This window comes from Sminthopsis crassicaudata, chromosome 2 (assembly GCF_048593235.1).
Source record: "Sminthopsis crassicaudata isolate SCR6 chromosome 2, ASM4859323v1, whole genome shotgun sequence".
NCBI lineage: Eukaryota > Metazoa > Chordata > Mammalia > Dasyuromorphia > Dasyuridae > Sminthopsis > Sminthopsis crassicaudata.
The window spans coordinates 279,817,907-279,840,038 of record NC_133618.1 but is presented as its reverse complement, the minus strand read 5'-3'; the positions used below and the strand labels follow the sequence as shown (position 1 = coordinate 279,840,038).

The 22,132-nt window shown below is 32.4% G+C and overlaps 1 protein-coding gene across 6 annotated transcripts in view; it reads right to left on the bottom strand.

The window, feature by feature from the left end:
- The window catches only part of HEATR5A (HEAT repeat containing 5A), a 172,557-nt gene that overhangs the window by 59,734 nt on the left and 90,691 nt on the right, over nt 1-22,132 (bottom strand). For all 6 annotated transcript variants that reach the window (XR_012486423.1, XR_012486424.1, XM_074289563.1 and 3 more), the window contains exons 19-22: nt 18,876-19,035; nt 15,230-15,419; nt 14,423-14,592; nt 7,985-8,123 (exon numbers count right to left, since the gene is read on the bottom strand). Coding sequence is in view for 4 of the 6 variants with exons in the window: in XM_074289563.1 (XP_074145664.1) it covers nt 7,985-8,123; nt 14,423-14,592; nt 15,230-15,419; nt 18,876-19,035 (659 nt within the window). In the remaining 2 variants the exon portion in view is untranslated. The remainder of the gene's footprint in view (nt 1-7,984; nt 8,124-14,422; nt 14,593-15,229; nt 15,420-18,875; nt 19,036-22,132) is intronic.

The following is a 22,132-nucleotide window of genomic DNA, read 5'->3' as shown; positions in this document are numbered from 1 at the left end:
GTTTTTTTTACTTTCAATTTTATTAATCTCTTATTTTTAGAATTTCAAGTTTAGTGTTTGACTGGGGGGAGGGTTAATTTGTTCCTTTTCTAGCATTTTTAGTTGCAAGCCCAATTCATTGACCTTTTCTTTCTCTATTTTATGCAAGTAGTCCTCTAGAGATATAAAATTTCCCCTTCTTATTGCGTTGGCTGCATCCCACACATTTTGGGATGATGTTTTATTGTTGTCATTTTCTTGGGTGAAGTTATTATGTCTGTTTGCTGTTTCACCCAATCATTCTTTAGTATGAGATTATTTAGTTTCCAATTATTTTTTGGTCTATTTTCCTCTGGCTTTTTATTGAATGTAATTTTCACTGCATCATGGTCTGAAAAGGATGCCTTTACTATTTCTGCCTTACTCCATTTGAGTTTGAGGTTTTTATGTCCTAATATATGGTCAATTTTTCTATAGGTTCCATGAACTGCTGAGAATAAAGTGTACTCCTTTCTGCCTCCATTTAGTTTTCTCCAAAGATCTATCATATATAACTTTTCTAGTATTCTATTTATCTCTTTGACTTCTTTCTTATTTATTTTGTAGTTTGATTTGTCTAATTCTGAGAATGCAAGTTGAGATCTCCCACTATTATAGTTTTGCTATCTATTTCTTCTTGAAGCTTTCTTAATTTCTCTTTTAAGAATTTAAATGCTACTTCACTTGGTGCATATATGTTTAATATTGATATTGCTTCATTATCTATGCTACCCTTTAGCAAGATATAGTCCCCTTCTTTATCTTTTTTAAGTAGATCACTTTTTGCTTTTGCTTGATCTGAGATGAGGATGGCTACCTCTGCCTTTTTGACTTCGCCTGAAGCATAGTAGATTCTGCTCCAATCTTTTTCCCTTATTCTGTATATACCGCCGTGTTTCAGGTGTGTTTCCTGTAAACAACATATTGTAGGATTCTGGCTTTTAACTCAGTCTGCTAACTGCTTCCTCTTTATGGGGGGAGTTTACCCCATTCACATTTATGGTTAAAATGATCAATTCTGTATTACTTGCCATCTTGTTAAACCCTGCTTATGCTTTTTTCCTTTCCTTCCCCCTTAACCCCCTCCCCAGTATTAAACTTGTGAGCACCACTTGCTTCTCACAGCCCTCCTTTTTTAGTATTCCTTTCCCCACCTTAGTGTTCCTTCCCCTATCTTACTCCTTTTCCTCACAATTTCTATATTCCCTTCCGCTTACCTTACTCCTTCCCTTTTCACTTTTCCCCTTCCACTTTTCAATGAGGTTGAAGGAGTTTCACCATAAATTGAATATGTCTAATATTGTTCTCTTTAAGCCAATTCTGATGAGAATATGATACACACTATGTTCATCCCCCTCCATTTTTTCTCTCAGATATAATAGGTTTCTTTTGCCTCTTCATGAGAAGTAATACCTCCCATTTTAACCTTTTTCTGGTACAATTTCCTTTCCACCTTTAGTTTCTAGAAAAAAATTATACATGTGTTCTTTATATATCTTTATAGCAGAAATATAGTTCCCGAGATTTCTTTTTAGGTTTCTCTTGAGTTCTAAATTTATCAAACTTTTTGTTTAGTTCTGTTTTTTTCATCAGAAATAGATGAAATTCACTTATTTTGTTAAATGTCCATCTTCTTCCCTGGGGAAAAAAAAAAGCTCATTTTGACTGGGTAAATTATTTTTGGCTGCATACTAAGTTGTTTAGCTTTTTGGAATATCAGATTCCAGGCCCTTTGATCCTTTAATGTGGACGCTGCTAGATTCTGGGTAATCCTTATTGTGGCTCCTCTATATTTGAATTGATTTTTTTCTAGCAGCTTGTAATATTTTTCCTTTGGTTTGATAGTTCTGGAATTTAGCCATTATATTTTTTGAAGTTTTGATTTTAGGGTCCTTTCCAGTAGGTGATTGATGAAATCTTCCAATATCTATTTACCCTCTGTTTCTATAACTTCTGGGCAGTTCTCTTTGCTAATTTCCTGGAAAATAGTGTCCAGGCTCTTTTTTTCATCATAATTTTCAGGGAGTCCAATAATTCTCAAATTGTCTCTCCTAGATCTATTTTCCAGGTCTGTGGGTTTTCTGAAGAATGTATTTGACATTTTTATCCATTGTTTCATTTTTTTGGTTTTGCATAACTGATTCTTGATGTCAACTCGAATCATTCAATTCTATTTGTTCAATTCTGATTTTCTATGAATTATTTTCTTCACTCACTTTTTAAGTGAGATGTTTTGTTCTATGGAATTTTTTTCCATTTTGCCAATTTTATTTTTTAGAGAGCCATTTCCTTTTTCCAATTCACTAATTCTGTTTTTCAAGGATTTGATTTCTTTATCCACTCTACCTTTAAATGAGTGGGATGACTGATCTAGACTCTCTTGCCAAGCTTCCCTTTCCTTTTCCCATTTTGCTTCTAGCTCTCTTGTGAGAACCTTTTTAATTTCTTCTATGAGAGCCTTGTGTATTGAGGAGCACATCACATCCCCCTTTGGGGATTCATCTGGAGATAGTCTGTTTTTAGTCTCCTCAGGGTTTAAAGTCTGCTCTCTATCCATACAGAAGCTATCAATGGTTAGAGTCCATTTTAATTTTTTGCTCATTTTGTCAAAGAAAACAAACTAGAAAAAAAATGCATTCTTTTTTTTTTTGGGGGGGGGAGGAGCTGGATGGTATTACCAAGCTTCCTCTACAGATTGGGGGGGGAGGTGTGAGGGGGAGCAGTATTGAGGCACCAGCAGGACAGCAATGGCTGTGCTGTGTCTGTGCTCTGAGATGCTGAGTGTGTGCTGAGAGATACTCCAGGTGGGTGTGGCCAGGTCCCGAGAGACCCTGGCTTTTCCGGGTTATGGTCTTTACCCCCTGTGTTTACAGATTCTCTGCTGATCCTGGCTTGCTGCCAGGGCAAAGTATCCACACTGCTGTAAAGTTCTTTCTGCAGAAATGGCTGAGATCACACCCCACCCCACTCCGTTGTGTGAGCTGTCTACCACGCTCTCTTACTGCCTGTCCTTAGCCTGTGCCTGATCTGACCATTCCCTCTGCGAGCAAAAACAGACCTTTTCTGGTGAATTTCAAGGATGTCTTCTGTTGGTAATTATTTGTAGGTTTTTTTTTTTCTAGTCAAGCACTAATTCCGAGACCTTGTCATGAAATAAATTCTGAGAGCAAAGATGGAGATTACGTAGGTGTGTGTGTCCTCTCCACCATCTTGGCTGGAAGTCTTGAGCTTTTTCTTGAAGACACTTTATTTCCTTCTACTCTTTTCCAATGTTGCCTGCTCCCCTTGTGTTTTTACAATGTTCATTTGGAGTATAAATTATTTTTCAGGTACTGTCCATTTTACTTAGTTTATATGTCTTCCTAAGTTCTCTGGAACAGTTACTTTATCTTTTAAAACTTAATAATATTCTATTATATTCATATACCATAATTCATTACCAACTTATTGGTAAACAAATACTTATATACCAATTTATTATTCTAGTTCAGTTATGAGTTGTGTCTAACTCTCTGAGACTTCAAGTTTTCTTAGTTCTTCTCCAGCTCATTTTATAGATTAAAAAAATAGAAGCAAACAGGGTTAAGTGACTTGCCCAGGGTCCCAGTAAATATCTGAAGTCGGATTTAAACTCAGAAAGATGAATCTTCATGACTCCAGACCTGGCATTCTATTCACTATAGTACCTACCTGTCCTCCCAATTGATTGGTAAAACTAAATTTGAACAAGGATTAAAAAAAAAAATCTTTCCCCTTCCTTTTCACCTTCCATTTATTCTCCTCACCATAATATTACAGTTATTTTACTTATAATTCCTTTTCTTATTTTGAACTTCCTCACAATATTCACTACTCTTTCCCTTCCTCTGCCTATTTATCTAAGTTTAATGCATTTCTGCACCATGTTCTTTGTGGATGTTATTGTGTTCTATCATCCTGTTTTTGGTTCAGATGAAAGTAAGGTTCATGTTATCATCTCCTTTCCTTCATGTTTATATACAATTTAAAATTTCATCCAACTCTAATATATGATATTGAATTCCTTCCTTCTATCCCATTACTTGCTTTATTTATTTATCTAAGACTCTCTGTGAGAGGACAACTGCTTATTCTCCTTTTATTAGCAGAGAAAGAATTCATCATCATACAATCTTTTCCAATTGATTAAATGTTGGTATTTTTCTATACTTCTCTTTTCTTTTTAATACCATTCCAAAGCGGTCTTTTAATCAGGGATTCTTGGAAATCCCCTCTGTCATTAAAATTCAGCTTCTTCTTCCCATAGGATTATATTACATTTTACTAGATAAGTTATTTTTGGTTATAAGTTTTTATCTTTTGCTACATCAAATTCCAAGCTCTCCTGTTCAGAAAGATAGAAGTTACTGAGTCGTGATTTAGAACAACTGTGGTTCCTTAAGACTCACTTTATAGCTGCTAGGAGTACTTTTTCTCTGAATTGGAAGGTCTAGGTTTTGGCTATGATGTTTTAGAGGGTTATCAGGAAGGGCTAAGAGTAGAGTATCTCATTCAGTGTGATCTAATTAATGATGGATGGTAATGTTGGGGCAGGAGCAGGGGCAAGGATACAACAGGAGCTCCAGAAATGTCTTCCAGAGGGTGGAATTCCTAATGGTTGAGCTGCCTTTGAAAAGTAGGACTGAGCTTGTAGTAGTTTTACAACTAGCTGGAGAGTGGAAATCTTAGTTACTTTTCAATGATTTGGGGCAAGAATTCTTTTAAGCTTTGATCAGCTTGGGGAAGAGAAAGGATATGGTTTCCTTTCTATTTGGATCTGGCACTGGTAGTGATAAGTCAGAAAGAGACAATATTATTCTGAAGCTAGATAATTTCCCATGGTTTTGAATAGCTTCTACAGTCATGGCTGTATATGGAATCAAGGATAGGTCAGGTGAGATGTTAGAGTCAGGAATCCAAATTCTCTAGCCTTAGGTAGATATTCTGGACTTGTATTTAGTGATAGTTTTCTATTGGTTCCTGTACTACAATGCTCCTATAACTGGGCTCACAATGCATTACTTCCTCCAATGTAGGTTTTTTTAATAGATTAAAACTTTGCCTAGGTACCCAGTTTATGTCTAAAGAAAGGCTTATGGGCTAGCCCGAGATACCAGGGAAAACAATCCCTTAATGAGTTCAACTACTCAGAACAACATGTAAAACAATGGAAATAAATTCAATGCAAAGCTTTTATTATAAGCAATAGGGAGATACTTTGATATTTGACGGGCCTGTGTAAATATATAAAATGGAAAGTAAATAATAAAGAGATTTTAAAACTACTGTTCCTTAATACAAAAAGGCAGGAGTATGCAAGGTGATGTATAGTTATCACTCACTGTGTTCCTGAAACTCCATGACACAGGCAAAGTGGTTTCCTAGATACCTGTAGTCATAATATCTTCCCTTTTTGTTAATTTTTTTCAATATTTTTCTTTTTTATGTCCTTCCACCACCCAAGACATATGGTGGATTTTAGACTGTATTTCTTAATTACTGAAAGGATGTATGTAGATCTAATTCTCTTTTTTACTGCTTAGCCATATAGTCATCATTATTATGAAGAGTATTATTTATACATCTAGTTTTAATTTCTACTCATAAAGTAGAACTTCAAATATATAAAGACTGTTAATTCGTTCTTTCTTTTTCAGGCTAAACAATAATTAATCCTTTTAACTGAAAATAATGTAGCATAATCTCAAAAATCTTGATCACTATTCTCTTCTGGATATTCTTTAACTTATCAATGTTTTCCTTAGAAAACAATACCCAAGATGTGATCTGACAAATATGGCAAAACTACTAGTTCCCTAATCCTGTAACCTATACCTATCTTAACATAGTTTAAGAATATATTAGTTCTTTCAAACTACTCTATTTTTAAAATTTCAACTTATTTCCAATTTATTGTTAACAGATATTTACCAGGGAGATGTCTTGCTAATATCTCAAATTCAAAACATCATAAAGTAAATGTATGCTTAAGCTTCTTCCACTGAAGACTTTCTGGTTTCTATTGTATTTAACTAAATTTAAAACTAAAAATTCATATTTTGTTCTTTCTTCTTTCTCTTATGCCTATATATCTTGTTGTTAAATCTAATCAATTCTGTGTTCCACAACAGCTCTTGTATCTATCATCTTTTTTAATTAACAATGTTATCATCTAACTTCAGACCTCATTTTATATATATGTAGTAGTCTCCTAATTGGTCACTTTCTCCAGTCTTCACAGAGGTGTTAAAAAACTTCTATAGCAGAATATCTGATCATGTCATTCTTTTGCTCAAAAACTTTAGTGATTCACTATTGCCTTGAGAACAAAACAAACTTCTTAGTATAGCATTTAAAACCTTCCTCAATCTAGTTCTAATCTGATTTTCTATTTCTCTTTCCTACTACATCCCTTATTTTCTATATTCCCTCCAAACAAGACTATTGACCATTTCATGAACTCAATATATCATTTTGTAATTTTTTTGCTTCACCAAGAGTATCATCCACATCTAGAATGTTTTCCTTTTTAGAAAGGAAAACTACCTTTTGTCTTTTCTGCCTTTTGGTCAAAGCTCAATTCAGCTGCCTAGATAGCTTCCCTAATATCACCAGCTCAAAATGCTACCTTCCTCTTCAAATATTCCAAGACACTTTCTTTGGATTATACTTATTCATGTATATACTACTATATATTATATTTATTGATTTTGGGATTATATATCTTGTATAATTTAAGATCCTTGAGTGTAGGAATTATTTCAATTATCTTTAAACCCCAATACTTAATATGATGTCCTGCATAAAGTAGTGTCTTTAAAAATGTTCAATGAAGAAGAGAGATCTAGAGATTAAAAAAGAATATGGGCACTGTTCTCAATTTGCTTTGCTGACAATGTAGAAACTTGTCTGTGCTATATGTTACTATTAGCTTCTATAATGATGTGATCTAAGATTTTATATGTTCTGAATGGAATACTGAAGGATACATTCAATAGTTATAGAAATTTTGTCAGTGAGTTGGAAAGCATTACCAATAGTGCTTTACCATCTGACTAGAAGAGAGTTGCAGTATACTTTGGTAGTGAGCTTTTATAAAATTAGGTAAATGAATACTCATTTCTATATAAAAATAGTCAACTTAGTTAAGGGTCTTAGAAAGATTATCTAATAATTTTTGTGTTTTGTTGTAGAAGAACCTTTCCTAGAAACACAAATGAGAAGTGTCAAGATTAAGTGAATTCAAATTGGAATGAAGGCTTTGGTTAAAAAATTAAATTAAAGATTGTTACTGGTGGTTTGATGCATTAAAGCTCTGATATGAGTAAATGTGGGAAGGTTAGTGAAAAGTCTGTAACCTATAAAAGAATGTGAAGGTACATCTGAAAATTATAGCACAGTACAGAAACCTAAGATCTTGATTGTTTTTTTGGTGAAGTTATTTAGTTAATTTATCTGCAAGTCCAATTCACTCATACAAGTATTTCAAAATAGAGAATAACTTTTTTTTCCCCCCTGAGGTAATTGGGGTTAAGTGACTTGCCCATGGTCACATAAACAGGAAGTGTTAAGTTTCTGAGGCCAAAATTGAACTCAGGTCCTCCTGACTTCAGGGTTGGTGCTCTAAACATTGCATCACCTAGCTGCTCCGAGGATAACATATTTTTAAACATTACTCATGGGCCAATAAAACTTTTTCTAATTAAACCCCCAAATCTAAAAGTACTTAAAAAAAAAAAAGCTAAGGTCTTCTATCATTTACATATTTATTAGATATTCCCAGTGGAGATTTTGATAACAATTGCTTATGAATGTTTTCAGTTAAAAACTAGAAACTAATTTGTATAAAAGTATTTGGTCATATATAGATAATTTAAAACTACAAAAAATATGAACTTAAAATTATGGAGAATACTCATAAATGTATGACTTAAGGAAAAGCTATTACCTGGAATTAAGTCTTCTCTGCTGTCCTTAGCAAGAACAACAGCATGTTCTGAAACCTCAGCTGCTTCCCTTTGCACAATCTGACGTAAACAAGCTAGTACTGCTCTTCTCAGAAACAAGTAGGAGCTACAGAGATTCACCTAAAAAATCCAACACATAAAGGATAAGTAGGCTTAAATTCTTGACAGTATTATCTTGGTCTGATAAGTATTATATTTGATCCCCTCTTTAACTTCAACTAACTCTTCCAGACTGCTGTGTTAAAAATAAGAATGTGACATCCAATATTACTAAGAGTGTAAAATACAATGCTAATTTTTATTATTTATACTTTTTAGAAGCAGTTTTAGGATATGTGACTATATTTAAGTATACATAATATACAATAAGTATATAATATTCATAACATTAAAACAACAGTTTAGAGAGGCATAACAAAATCAAATAACTGATAGTTTACAATAGCAAAGAACTCACAAAACTAAAATAGTTCAAGCAAAAAAGAGGTTAAAAAAAAAGAGGCAAGAAAAAATGTTTGTTGTTTATTTAGTAGCCATGTTATTTTTCTTTTTGTCCAGGGTATGTTTATCTGCCTTGATATTTGTTCATTCAAATATTGTCTAAGTATTATTTTTTTTTGAAAACTTTTTAATAGACAAGCCCATTTTTGTTTAAGGTACTTTCTATATTATCCAATACATTATCATTGAGAAGTGAGAAATTAATTTTTAAAAAAAATGTTAAATTACTATGCAGATGAAAAATTCAAAGAAAAGCAGAGGTATTTTTATCTTAAAACCACAATAAGAATATACCTTTTCAAAGAGGAAAGGGTCAGAAGTTAAAGAGATAGTGATACCTTTGTAAACAGTTTCCACTTCAACATCATAACTAAATTTCTTACTCTCTATTATGCAGGGTTAAATAATTATTACAATGTAGCTAGTAAATAACAAAGGACAATTTAAATATACCTTAAATTATTAAATCTTACTAATTCCAAGACTTTCAGTAATAGAGATGGATTTTACTGTAGGTGACTCCCAGTGGGTGGAACAGTAAAAAGAGTAAGGCTACTTACAAAATTTACTTTATTATAACCATAGTACCCACAGATTAAAAACAATTAAAACGTTGCCTTAACTATTGGTTTTCAAAACAAAATTTAGGAATCATTAGCTTAATTCCTGAAAGTACCTTAAGGGCTGCTGTTGGGTTAAAAATGGAAAATAGGAATAGGATGGGTAATTAGTTTAGTATCAGGCACTCTGAAGGGAAAAAGAATACTAGGCAATAACTGCTCTTTTTGGGGAAAATGCTTCAGATTAGTATAAGCATAAGGCATGGAACTGCCGGCTTTAAAATTCAAGAAGAGGGAAATCATTATAAAGAAAACTTTAAAATGAGATCATTAAAATGAAAGCATTTCTCCAAAATTTATTAGTAGTGAATAGAATAAGTATGAGCCAATATTCTAGCACAGTGAAATATCTCTTGCAGAAAAACTTTTGACTAATACCATGCCAATTATATGTATTAGGTATAAGTTAAGGAAATCAGTTCATAGGCTAATAAAAAACATCACAACACAAGCAGTACAACTCTTTCCATGCCTAGGATTATTTATGTACTTGAGAAAATATGCATTAAATTTTTAAAATTGCTTCATAATGTCTCTGGCAAATTATTTAACTGGATTTTAAATGTTCAAACAAGACCAATGCAATGCTTATTTAAGCTGGTTAGAACTTTCCCAGTAAGGGCATGCTTAAAGGGATGTCAGCTAATTAGAAAAGAACATCCCATATCAGGATGCCACATGATGTAAATCAGAAGGCCTCATACTGCTATGTAATTCTCCAACATGTAAAGTGGGAACAGGAAGAAAATGGGCTGAGGCAAACAAAGCGAGCAAAATATACAAATTAAATTACAACCCTATTTCCATTTTTTTTTTTTTTTGGCAATGAATACATAAAGTCAAACTGATGCAAAATTAAATAGATAAAAAGAGCAAGTGTACCAGCTGGACAAAGTTGGAAAAGATTTCTTTAGGGTGCCATAAAACAAACATCATAAAGCATGCTACACATTTGCATTTTGCATCAATGATTAGTTGAACAAAAAGATGTCAGGAAAAACAAAAGCAACTACAACAAAAACCCAATACAGACAGCACTTCAAACTCTCCAAAAACTTATGAGTCAAGGGTCAGGGACCTACCAACACAGAATTATCCAACAAGATCTCCTGCACAAAAACAAATGACAAACTGGTCATGACAAAACCAAAAGATAAACACCAGGATGATGTTGACAATATTGAGTACAAAGATTGTTGAATATCATTCAAATATGCTTAGTTACATCTCAAAAATATCCCACAAATAAGTTTTTCAGACTTCGTCATATCAAAAGGTCAAAGATCTTCAAAATGCTCAACCAAGTGGAAACTTGAATAACACAAAATAAACTTACCAAATTAATAGGAAAATGTAGAAGTACTATACATTTGCAAAGTTTGAATTTCTGAGGGAAGCCTCACTATTTAAACAGATCAAACAAATTTCTGTGGAGGAATGAATGTGCAATAATGTCTAGCAAATGACATTTAGTGATTTGGGTCACCAAGAGTTAATGATACATTTATTACAATTAAAAGCAAAATTTTAAAATTGCTAGCATGTTGATTAGCTAATAAAACTAGGAATAAGTGAGGAAAGAGGTTAACTAGTATTCATTTAAAAAGACATTCTCCATCACAGTGGATGGAATGTATTTTGAAAACTTAGTCAGACACAAAGCAATAAAAAACATAAAAATATTTCACAGAATTATAGACTTTCAAAGTCATAAGGGACCTGAATTGAATAAGGAATAGGTCCTACCTATGTTTCCAAGAGAACCAACACTTTGCTTTACTAAATGAGCCTTTTCATAAAGACTTCCAATGAAGGCAGCACATTATACTTTTTGGATATCTCTAATTATTGGTAGTTTTTCCTGATGTTAAACCTACATTTTCCTTTTCACAATTTCCATTCACTGCTTCTAATTCTTCCCTTTAGGAAACCAGCAGGATAAGTATAATCTCTCTTTACCTAACAGAAATAAAACCTGAGACTAACATCTTTCAGCAAGAAAGTAAAAGAATTTGCTCCAGCTAATATTACTAATAACTCTTATATCATAAACACAATTTAAAAAATGGAAAATGTACTACCAATTATGCCTTGATTGAAAAGTTAATGTTGTAGTAAAAGAGATATTTGTACAAAATTTCTGAAAATGTAAAAAAAGTCTTAAAATTTGACCATGTCAGTAGTTTTTTTTATCTTTTCTACTTAGAAAAGGTCAAAGAAGAATAACAGTATAAACTCATTGATGATAGAGATCACGTGTTATTCATCTTTTTATATAACTCCCTTTGTACATAGATATGTACACTAAATATTAAAAGAACTGAATTGGTTGGTCCTTTTGCCAAAGTATTTGGTCTAACAGCATTTGAAGTGGTAGATTTAAAATGAAATTATAATAGTTCATAGGCTCAAACCACTTCAATTAGAATTTTATCAAGTACCTACTATTTGTAAGATACTGTGGTTAAGTTCTTGGTACACAAAAGCAAAATTCTGAAAGCCAGTACCTAATAAGTTCCAAGAATTTAGTATAAGTTATTTCCTGTTTGTTTAAGATACGTACCTTCCCACTGATGCATCCCCTTCCTACTTAAATGAATCGACATCTCTGCTCCTCAATAAAATGAGTTATACTCTTTGTATGTATGTATGCCTACAATGATAACATGTTCCCTTTCCTTTTTTTTCCCTTCCCTATCTTTCACATATCTTGTAATAAATCTTTTCATTAAATGAAAAAAAAAAAGGAAAAAGAATTTAGTGTAAATGTTATTGTTGTGATACAATATTTAAATAACTGAACAATAATGTGAAGAAGGAGAGAACACTAACAATAAGGGGAATTTAAAAAGTTCTTAAAAAAGAGAGTCCATTCTGGTAATTCAGGGTAGGCTAGTGAAAAGAAATGGAGGTGAAAGATGGAATGTTAATATTAGCAAACAGGCCAATTTAGCTGAAGCAGAAAACATATGAAGATATGTAATATGACATGTATGAGGAGACAGGATAGAACCAGAATACATTAAATATGAGGTTTTACATATGTATCCTAGAGATTACAAGGACTCACTGGATATTTTGGGGTTGATTAATGAAGTTCATGCTTTCACAAGATTAACTTGGCCACTGCATGGAGGAAAGGCTGAAGAAACCAGAGATTAGAAGGAAGGAATCAAGTTAGGAGTTTATTGTAGCAGTACAGGAAATAGTAATAAGACTGAATTAGAAGTATATATCCAAGTGAAAAGGATATCACAACAACAGGAGGAGGACAAAATATACAAGGTAAGGGTGTGAGAAATAGGGCCAAAAATTGCAAAAAGTCAAGAAGAATAAGGACTAAAAAAAAGTCATTAGCTTAAGCAATTAAGAGATTGCTAGTAAGTACAGTCACAGATGAGTAGTAATCAAAAGTAAGAATGATAGGGATGGAAAAGTGAGTGGGTGGTACAGGATAAGAACCCAATAAGAGTAGATGGTCTTTTCTGTGTGTTTGGATATGAAAAATTAGAATACAGAGTAATATCTTGATGGGGCAGCATGAAATGGAAAGACAATTATTTTTTGCTATTTTTTTTAAAGGATAGATGGAATGTAAATGTCTGTAATTTTTAGGGAATGAGCTAATATATAGAGAAAGAATGAAGATAAGAGAAAGAGTGATTAAAGTTAGCCTTTGGAGGACAGGAGAGAGAACTGCACATAGAGCACAAGTAATGGACTTGGCAAAAAATAAAAACACTTCATCACTAGAGACTAGCCCAGAAGAGAAAGGAATGGAAGATGATAAAAAGGGATTTTAAACTATAAAATAGGAAGAGAAGTTGCCTTTAATAGTAGAAGTAATGGATTCTATTCTGTTGAAAAGAAGATATAGGAAGGTGGAGGAAACAAAGTGAGTAATATAGTGAGGAGTATAAGGGGGAGTAAATAAGAATAAAAGGTCTTCATTGCAGCAGTGAAGACGTAGTTGATAATGATAAAAATGTTTTGGGTAACCAGGCAGCATGATTTCCTCCAAAAGAATTTAGCAAGTTCCACAAGTAGGAATAAGGGAAAAAAATGCAAATCAGAGGTTAAACTAGAGTCTGAAAGACAAGAAAAAAGTTTCTACTGTGCTTTTTTACAAGTACAGAATGACAGTAACCCCAATCAATATCCAAATAAAATAAAATCCAAATAAGGAGAACAAGTAGAGTCAGCTTGAAAAGAATATAGAAATGCCAACAATGATTGCTCATCAATATTATTCTAAGGCTGAGGTTTGTAAATGGTTATTTAAATATGAAAAGGATAGTTGTATCAGATAAAATATAGTCCTACTTAAGAAGGACCAATGTGTCTAGATTTGGACAGAGTTATCACCATGAACTAAGAATTTGCTTTGGTCACAGCAACTTACAAAAGGAGGTAACTCCTAAAACAGAGGGGCTGACAAAGGAAATTTTTGGTTGTTTAATTGTAAACAATGATATAAAACTAGTGTAAGAAGAAATTAAATCTTCCTAAAAAATTAGAGCAATTGGCAATATTTGGGGGGGGGTGTTCATTGGAAAGCAGGACATACTTCTAGCTTTGAACGGAATCCAAGTTAAACTCATTGAGAAAAACCTACATTAGAGGTTCTATCTCCAGTTTTTATTAAATAATTGTATGACCTTGGATGTCTTACTTAACTTCCTCCATTACTTTATGTGTAAAGTTGGATAATTTCTAAGAGTCATTACAGTTCTAATTTTCTGTGTTTTACTTTGAGTTTCAAACTCAAAAGTTTTGTTAAAGAATATAAAACTAAACACTCTTCTTATACTGAGCTAAATCCAAATTACTTTTGTTTATTTTACAAAGTTTCTTATTACATTTTTCTTTTAACACAAAACAAAGCAAATCTCAGAAAGATATGAAAAATACCCAACATTATTTTATTCCTTTAAAGAATAATATTGTATTTGATTATTCCCTTGGTATTGCTGTAACAAATAAAATATCAAAGAATACTCAGAAATCCAAATCAAAAATTATTTTTGTTCAGAATGACATATAATTTATTTTTATTAAACTGAAATATAAGAGCTTACAATTATGTATTAAGGATTAATAAAAACTTCACTCAGAAGAAATCTGTGATGTATTTTGTAAATACTGTATGCATATATATAGAGTGACTTCAAAAAGAAATGAATTAGAGAAAACTAAGTATTATATAGTCTTCCTGAGAATTTAGAAAATCATTTAATATAAATTTTAGGAAATTTAAAATAAAAGAAAGGAATAACACATTTAAAATTTTATACTTACACAAAGGCAGCTGACTAGACTAGATAAATTGACATAGCGTGGAGCAAACATATGAAGTTGTTGAAGACAAGAGATGGCTTGAGCTTGAACAAGGCAATCTGGGTTATCCTGCATTATTGCACATCCCAAAAGACAGGATGTCCGTAAAGTAGAAACTGCAGTACTGCTACCTAAAATAAAAAGAGAAATATTTTAATAATGAGCCCATGATATTTCAAGTTATAGTACTTTACTATTAAGATCCAGAAAAAGGGAGGCATTTAATTATTTCTAACTTAAAACAACATTCTTGAAGTAAAATGTATTCTAAGAAAAATGGTATATGCTATGCAATTTAGTATATGAAAAAATTTTTCATCCAGAAAAAGGGACTGATTTAATAAGAAATCAACAATGAATAATCTGAAGATAGATCACTTGAAATCACATTGAAAAATGTTTTCCCCTCCAGGTTTAGAATTAGGAAAAAATTTCAGAACCAGAACTTTTATCATGTATGCTGGTAGTAGTTGAAAGGCATTTTCTACCACTATACCTATATTCCTTTGGTTTTGAACAAACTACAATGATTATATAAGATTTTTTTTTGGTGGGGAGGAGCAATTATTTATCTCTTTGGATCTTTCCTATATTAATGTTAAAAATTCACAATAATTTATTGCCAAAAGGTTAAAGAAAACATTGCTAAACAAGTTCTGCAATATTTTACTATGCAGTGCACTGATTCAAAAAATATTCAATATCTATGAAAAAATGAATGACATTCAATATTTATGAATGAATCATATAAAAAGTAGCTATTCAAACCTTGTAGTTCTGGACCCAATGTGGTGATGAGTGCATTCAAACATCGTCCAAGACTTTGGTGAACTTCAGCATGAGTAGGCGGAACAGTCAACAGCAACATTAGTATAAGAGAGAGGGTAGATTCCACATGTAAATGGTACAGTGGGCCAGCAGAATCAATTATCAATGAGAGAGAATGTAGGGCCCATGTCTGGGAAGTTAGGAAAAGAAAAACAACTATTACAACCAAGAATATAATATTTAAAAATACTGTAGCAACATTAAATAATAGATCAAGGAAAAAAATTACAGAAAAAAGGAGATTTCCTAAAAGTTCCTTGTCCCCACACCCAATAATGAATATTATAGATAGATTTGAAAATGAAATAAACCTATTTTCTTGAAACTAACTGAAGTAAGGGAATTCCATTTTATTTTCTTTAAACTAAGCATACAGAGCTCATCGTACCCCTCAAAATCATCTAACCTCAATTTTAAATGAAATACATATTTATACATATCTTAATACTAATCACCATAAAAACAATTTGAAATTACATTACTCTCTATTAACTTCCTTTACTTCAATTACTGCTTCCACAGATTATTGGTTTAAAGTCAATTTAAATAAATAATAGCTTTTGAACAAACTCACAGAAAGGACAAAAATTGTCACTCTGTATTATTTTTTAAAACCAGTCTTAAATTTCACATTGCACTAAACACAAAATAAAGCACAAGATAGACAGAATTAACATATAAATTATTCCAGGGCAATGTCTGTAGACTGAATTCTTTCCAGTCATTAAGTGAATATAATGTGCCAATTCAACTTTTCATCTTTAGGTGATTAAGATTATAGCCTTGTGAAGGCTGAAGCTGAAATATGAAACTTCATATTAAAAGGATTTTACTTGAATTCTTTTTTTCTTGAAAGTGAACTTTTATTGAGAGAGGAAAAATGTCAACAAAACAATTGCAACTGAAGAATAAAAAAAATTCCCTGCTGTCAAAGATATGTCCAGATATGGCCTTTGGAACTTGTTTTATAGAAAACATATTTCACCTTGTCATCCTTAACTCTGAAATGCCAAACTCGTTTCCATTTTACCCAATTTTTTCAGATTTCTCCTAAAAAGGAATTTCTAAGAAGAACAAAGGAAAGTTGCATGCTGAAAAGAAAACTCTGAAAAATAAGATGGTAATTAATATGGGGTTGAGAGGACTAAGTATAACACTCAAGTTGTAATTAACTACATTTTCCTATCTTAACTGAAAGTACAAAATAGTTATCTGCAAAACTAGTTCAGTTTTCTAAATACCAGATATGCTCTAGTTCTACAAGTGTTTGGAAGTTACTTATGTTTATACAAAATAAAGCTGTTATTACTTTTTTATAGCTATGATTATAAAATAGGAAGCCCAGGACAAATTTTAATTTTAACAAAAATTAAGGAACGGAATTTCTCAAAGCTGAACAGTGAAAAGATTATATTGGCTGATTTTCATGCACAGAATACATGTAATCCAAGTGATGCTACAAAGAATGGAGACATATAAAAAGGTTCCTTTAGGGGAATATGAATAAAGTTTAATTTCCTATACCTTTTACAGAATCACATAAGTTTTCTTATGTCCATAATTATTAGGTTTTCTCTATGCAACCCCATAATAATGGAACTATCTTTGTATGAGTCAAAGTGTAAACAAGCTATAGGCTATTAAAGATCCTATAACAAAACATTGTAAAGTTAAATGGTAGCCTCAGGTAAACTAGATATACAGGCTACATCTCTTTCTTGCTGATGTCAAATGCTTCTTGATAAGTCCCTTAAAAATGATCTATTGTTTTTTTTTTTTTTGTTTTTTTTATCATTACCACATACTATTTTGAATCTATGAGGAAACTGTGTTCCTTTATTTTCATACAGAACACTTTGCTACTGGATTATTTACTACTAAAATTTTATATAATGTTTCTAGGATGGTGTAGATGGATCTTAGTTTATGCTCCACTTTCTTCTTATAATCTTTATCTTCCTCTAGCTGGTGATGGTTTTTTGCTCAATAATGGAAATGATTCCATCCTGACCTGTTTGTCCCCTGAATGTCATTTCAGGTTAAAGAAAGCAGGTTGCATTCTTCATTAGAGAAGTTGGGCCCTTGTTTGACTATTGATTTTATGCAGGTAGCCACATAGGCATCATACTCAACAAGTTTTGCCTTCTAAATTGTTTTAGTCTTCTCTATAGTGAGGATTAGGAACACTGGTGGAAAAAGGAGAGAGAGAAACTATAGAAGGTGGGAGTAGGAGAAAACCAATGTAGATTAGGAGTTCTTGAAAACTTGCTGTAATAACCACTATTTTAATAAACATTAAAGATATTTTTACCCCATCTCTAAGCACTGAAACATGTATAGTGCAGAGAAGCTTAATACCCCTAGCTCAAAACCATTTCCTTATCTGTTCTGCTTTTAACTGTTCATTATTCTTTATAAGTTTATGAAACAAAATGCAAAAGTATTTATATTGCTATAAAATTACTATTCCAAAGAAAACATTAAAAAGATAAAATAAATGTTGCTTCTATGACACTGAAAATTTTGGAGATAATCATTGGAGTTAAAATTTTAAGTTAATAAACCAAACTTACTAAATAAATATATACTTTGTGCCTGGTAGACATTTATTAAATGGACTGTGCAACTAAACTGGGAGAGAAGAATTCAAAATAGTCTCTAATTTTGAAGAAATTAAAACAGAGTAGATGAAACAACACAGCATGTCATTGACTGCTGGATTAATACAGACTATTTATGCTATAGTACCATCAAAGATGTCAGGCTGGGATTAGACAAAATTTCAGAAATGGTAGGTAGGACCTGATTAGAACCTAAAAGCAGATAAGAATTTGTGGCAAAGAAAAAAGCATTCCACTAGAAGAAGAAAACAAAAACCAAAACCTAAAAAGTCAGAGGTAGGAATGAAAATGGCATGTATGTAGGTAAAATAAAGAAATCAGATAGAGATTTAATATGATAGGCAGCAAAGCTAAACAATTATGGTAAGTTTGACAGTGGATAGTAAAAGTCAGGCTGGGGATTCTGAATTTATCTAAAAAGCAATGTGGATTTTTTAAGAAGATGAGTAAGTGAAATAAGTGTTTCAGGAAAATGAACTTGCAGAAGTATTTGAATGGAGAAAAATCTGAAGAAAGAATTCAGTTATGAGACTATAGTAGTAATAAAGGGATGAAATATAAGGGAGGAGACTTAAGAATGATGGCATTAAGGATGGAAAGTAAAAGAAATATTTCTGAAGAAATAATTAAAAGGTCTTAATTGATCTGAAAAAGAAAAGCAAAGGAGAAAAGAAAATATCAATATTTTAACTTGGAAATGGAGGCAAGGATACTATCACTGATGATAAATAGTAAAATATAGGTTAGATTAAGATTGGTGGATGATAAATTTAATATTGGTTTGAGGGTTAATATATAGAAAGGCCCAATTAATAAATAAAAGCCTAACCAAGGCTAGAAATAGCCTTGAAATTAATTATAAAAAAGCATTTTCCATGAACTGTCAAATCTTAAAGAAAACAAAATTATTTATAACACTTATAAAATTCATGTTTCAGAAGAAGGTATCAAATGAAGTAGCTTACTCGTACATCAGGAGAAGTTCCATCCTGTGACAAAGTGTAAAGGATTCCGATGCAAGCATTTAAATGCTGAGAAGAGCCCACTCCTCCTAAATATCTATGCAAGGATCCCAGAGCCAAAGAATGTCCTGTTCTGGTTACCACATCCCTAGCTGATTTCAGTCTGTTTTATGGAAAAAAATACAAATAATTTTTTTAAAAAAGGAATACTATTGTCATGCCAAAATTCCTGAATAAACATTACTGGTTATAAAAACAACAACTATGTTATATAGTTGGGTAACATTCAGAAATCTTGAACTGTACTGAAAAGAATAATACTTTAAAATAAAATAATATTGTATAACTAATGATTCATCCATCATCTCCTCATATTTCAATGAAAGCAGTTTATCCATTTTTGGTCCTTTGTCATAGTTCATTCATGTTATCTTTTTATGATTCTCACTCCTGTGTTTGAATTTCAGAGTTTCTCCATGGCTATGATCTTTTCATCGGGAATGCTTCCCATTACATTCATTTTGCCATGCAAGTTATTTTTGGCCATAACCTGATATCTTTTGCCTTTTGGAATTATCATAAAGCAAATTAACCATTCCTTTAATAGTGATAGCTGTTAAGTTGTGTGAGATGTTTTCTCTCAATACTTGAATTTCTTCTTTCTGAATACTTGTATTTTTCTTTGATTTGTAAGCTCTGGATTTTTATTAATATTCCTCAGAGTTTGCATTCTGGAGTTTCCCACTTAGATCTGTGGTTCTGAAATTTACAATCCTTTTTAAGATTTAGGTGGTGTAATAGCTAGAGCACAAAGCCTGGAGTTAGGAAAGACCTGTGTACAAATTTGGCTTCAGACACTTACTTCTGGGTGATCATGGGCAAGTCATTTCACCCTGTTTGTCTCAGTTTCCTCATTTGTAAAATGAGCTAGAGAAGGAAATAGCAAACTACTGTAGTATCGTAAACTCCCCAAACTGTAGTATAAGAAAACTCCCCAAAAAGTATCATAAAGGGTATAATACAGCTAAAAACAATTGGACAACAACTTATAAGAGTTTTTGAAAAATGACAGCAAGGCTTTTTTTATTACAGCTTTTTATTTACAAGGTATATGCATGGGTAATTTTTCAGCATTGACAATTGCAAAACCTTTTGTTCCAATTTGTTCCCTCCTTCCCCCAACCCTCTCCCCCAGATGGCAGGTTGACCAATACATGTTATATATGTTAAAGTATATGTTAAATACAATATATGTATACATGTCCATACAGTTATTTTGCTGTACAAAAAGAATCAGACTTTGAAATAGTGTACAATTAGCCTATGAAGGAAATAAAAAATGTAGGCGGACAAAAATAGAGGGATTGGGAATTCTATGTAGTGGTTCATAGTCATTTCCCAGAGTTAAAACTTTCACTGGGTATAGCTGGTTCAGTTCATTACTGCTCTATTGGAACTGATTTGGTTCATCTCATTGTTGAAGAGGACCACGCCCATCAGAAATGATCATATAGTACTGTTGTTGAAGTATATAATGATCTCCTGGTCCTGCTCATTTCATTCACCATCAGTTCATGTAAGTCTCTCCAGGCCTTTCTGAAATCATCCCGTTGGTCATTTTTTACAGAACAATAATATTCCATAACATTCATATACCACAATTTATTCAGCCATTCTCCAATTGATGGGCTTCCACTCAAGTTTTCAGTTTCTGGCCACTACAAAGAGGGCTGCCACAAACATTCTTGCACATACAGGTCCCTTTCTCTTCTTTCCCAAAGATCTCTTTGGGATATAGGTCCAGTAGTAGCATTGCTAGATTAAAGGATATGCAGAGTTTGATAACTTTTTGGGCATAATTCCAAATCATTCTCTAGAATGGCAGGATGTATTCACAATTCTACCAACAATGTATCAGTATCCCAGTTTTCCCACATTCCCTCCAACAATCCGCATTATTTTTCCCTGTCATTCTAGCCAATCTGACAGACATGTAGTGGTATCTCAGAATTGTCTTAATTTGCATTTCTCTGATTAATAATGACTTTGGAGCATCTTTTCATATGACTTAGAAATAGTTTCAATTTCTCCGTCTGAGAATTGTCTGTTTATATCCTTTGACCATTTATCAACTGGAGAATGGCTTTATTTCTTATAAATTAAGAGTCAGTTCTCTATATATTTTGGAAATGAGGCCTTTATCAGAACCTTTGACTATAAAAATGTTTTCCCAATTTATGACAGTAAGGCTCTTTTATTGGTTGTAGCATTCAGATAGTCCAGTGAGAGTTAATACTTTTCTTCTTGATTTGGTTTCTAAGCCATTTGGCTTTGCTATAAGATAGATCCTTTAAATTTTCTTCTTTTTTTCCCCCCTAGCCTTCTGATGTTAATATTTCTTGTTACCTCATGCAGTCACTGCCTTCCTTTTGATCCATTTAAATTTTCAGGGAGTTTGTTGCTCACCTAAGATTTTGTATCTTTTGTGCCAAACTTTCTTTCAATTCTTTATTCCAAAGTTCTCATTTTTTTTCCCAATTTTTCCCTCAAAGACTTGCTACTTCATTTATAAAAATCATTTTAAACCTTATTTTTAAAACTTTTATCTCTTCCAGGAATTCTAGTTGATTTTGTATCCAAGCTGTAATTTTTTGAATCATTGGTTATAAATTTTTTTGGGAGATATTCTCTTCTATACCTGTGTCTTGAATTTCCCTGCTACAATAGCTTATTATAATTTTTTTTTTGGTCTCTGTTTCCAATTTACTGATTGACTCCGAAATGATATTAAGGGCTAGGCTCTGGTCCACTTTTGAAGAGAAAGTCTATTTTTTTCTTTTCTTTCTTTTTATTTTGGAATATTAAGCATTGTATTATTTTAGAATCTCAAGGGCACAGTAGAGACCTACGAGCTTTCAGTGTTCCCAAAGTAGTCTATCCAAGGCAAAGTCTGACTGTTGCTTCTCTCATCTAAGTTCTGAACTCACTGAGTTTGGGTCTGTGCAAGTGGAGACTGCTATAGTATTTAGTCTTCATCAGCCAGCTGGAAAGCTGTTGGCAGAGAGTAGCAGAATTATGGGTTACTTTTGATCTTGGATATCTGTCTTGGTTTACTCTTTCACAGGATAAGCTAGATGCTTTAAGACTCTGTTCTGTACCTAAGTTCTGAGTCTACCACTACTGCTGCTTCTGAATCTTTCCTTTCTTACAATTCAATTACATCTTTCAATTCAATTACAATCTTTCCTTTCTTACAATTA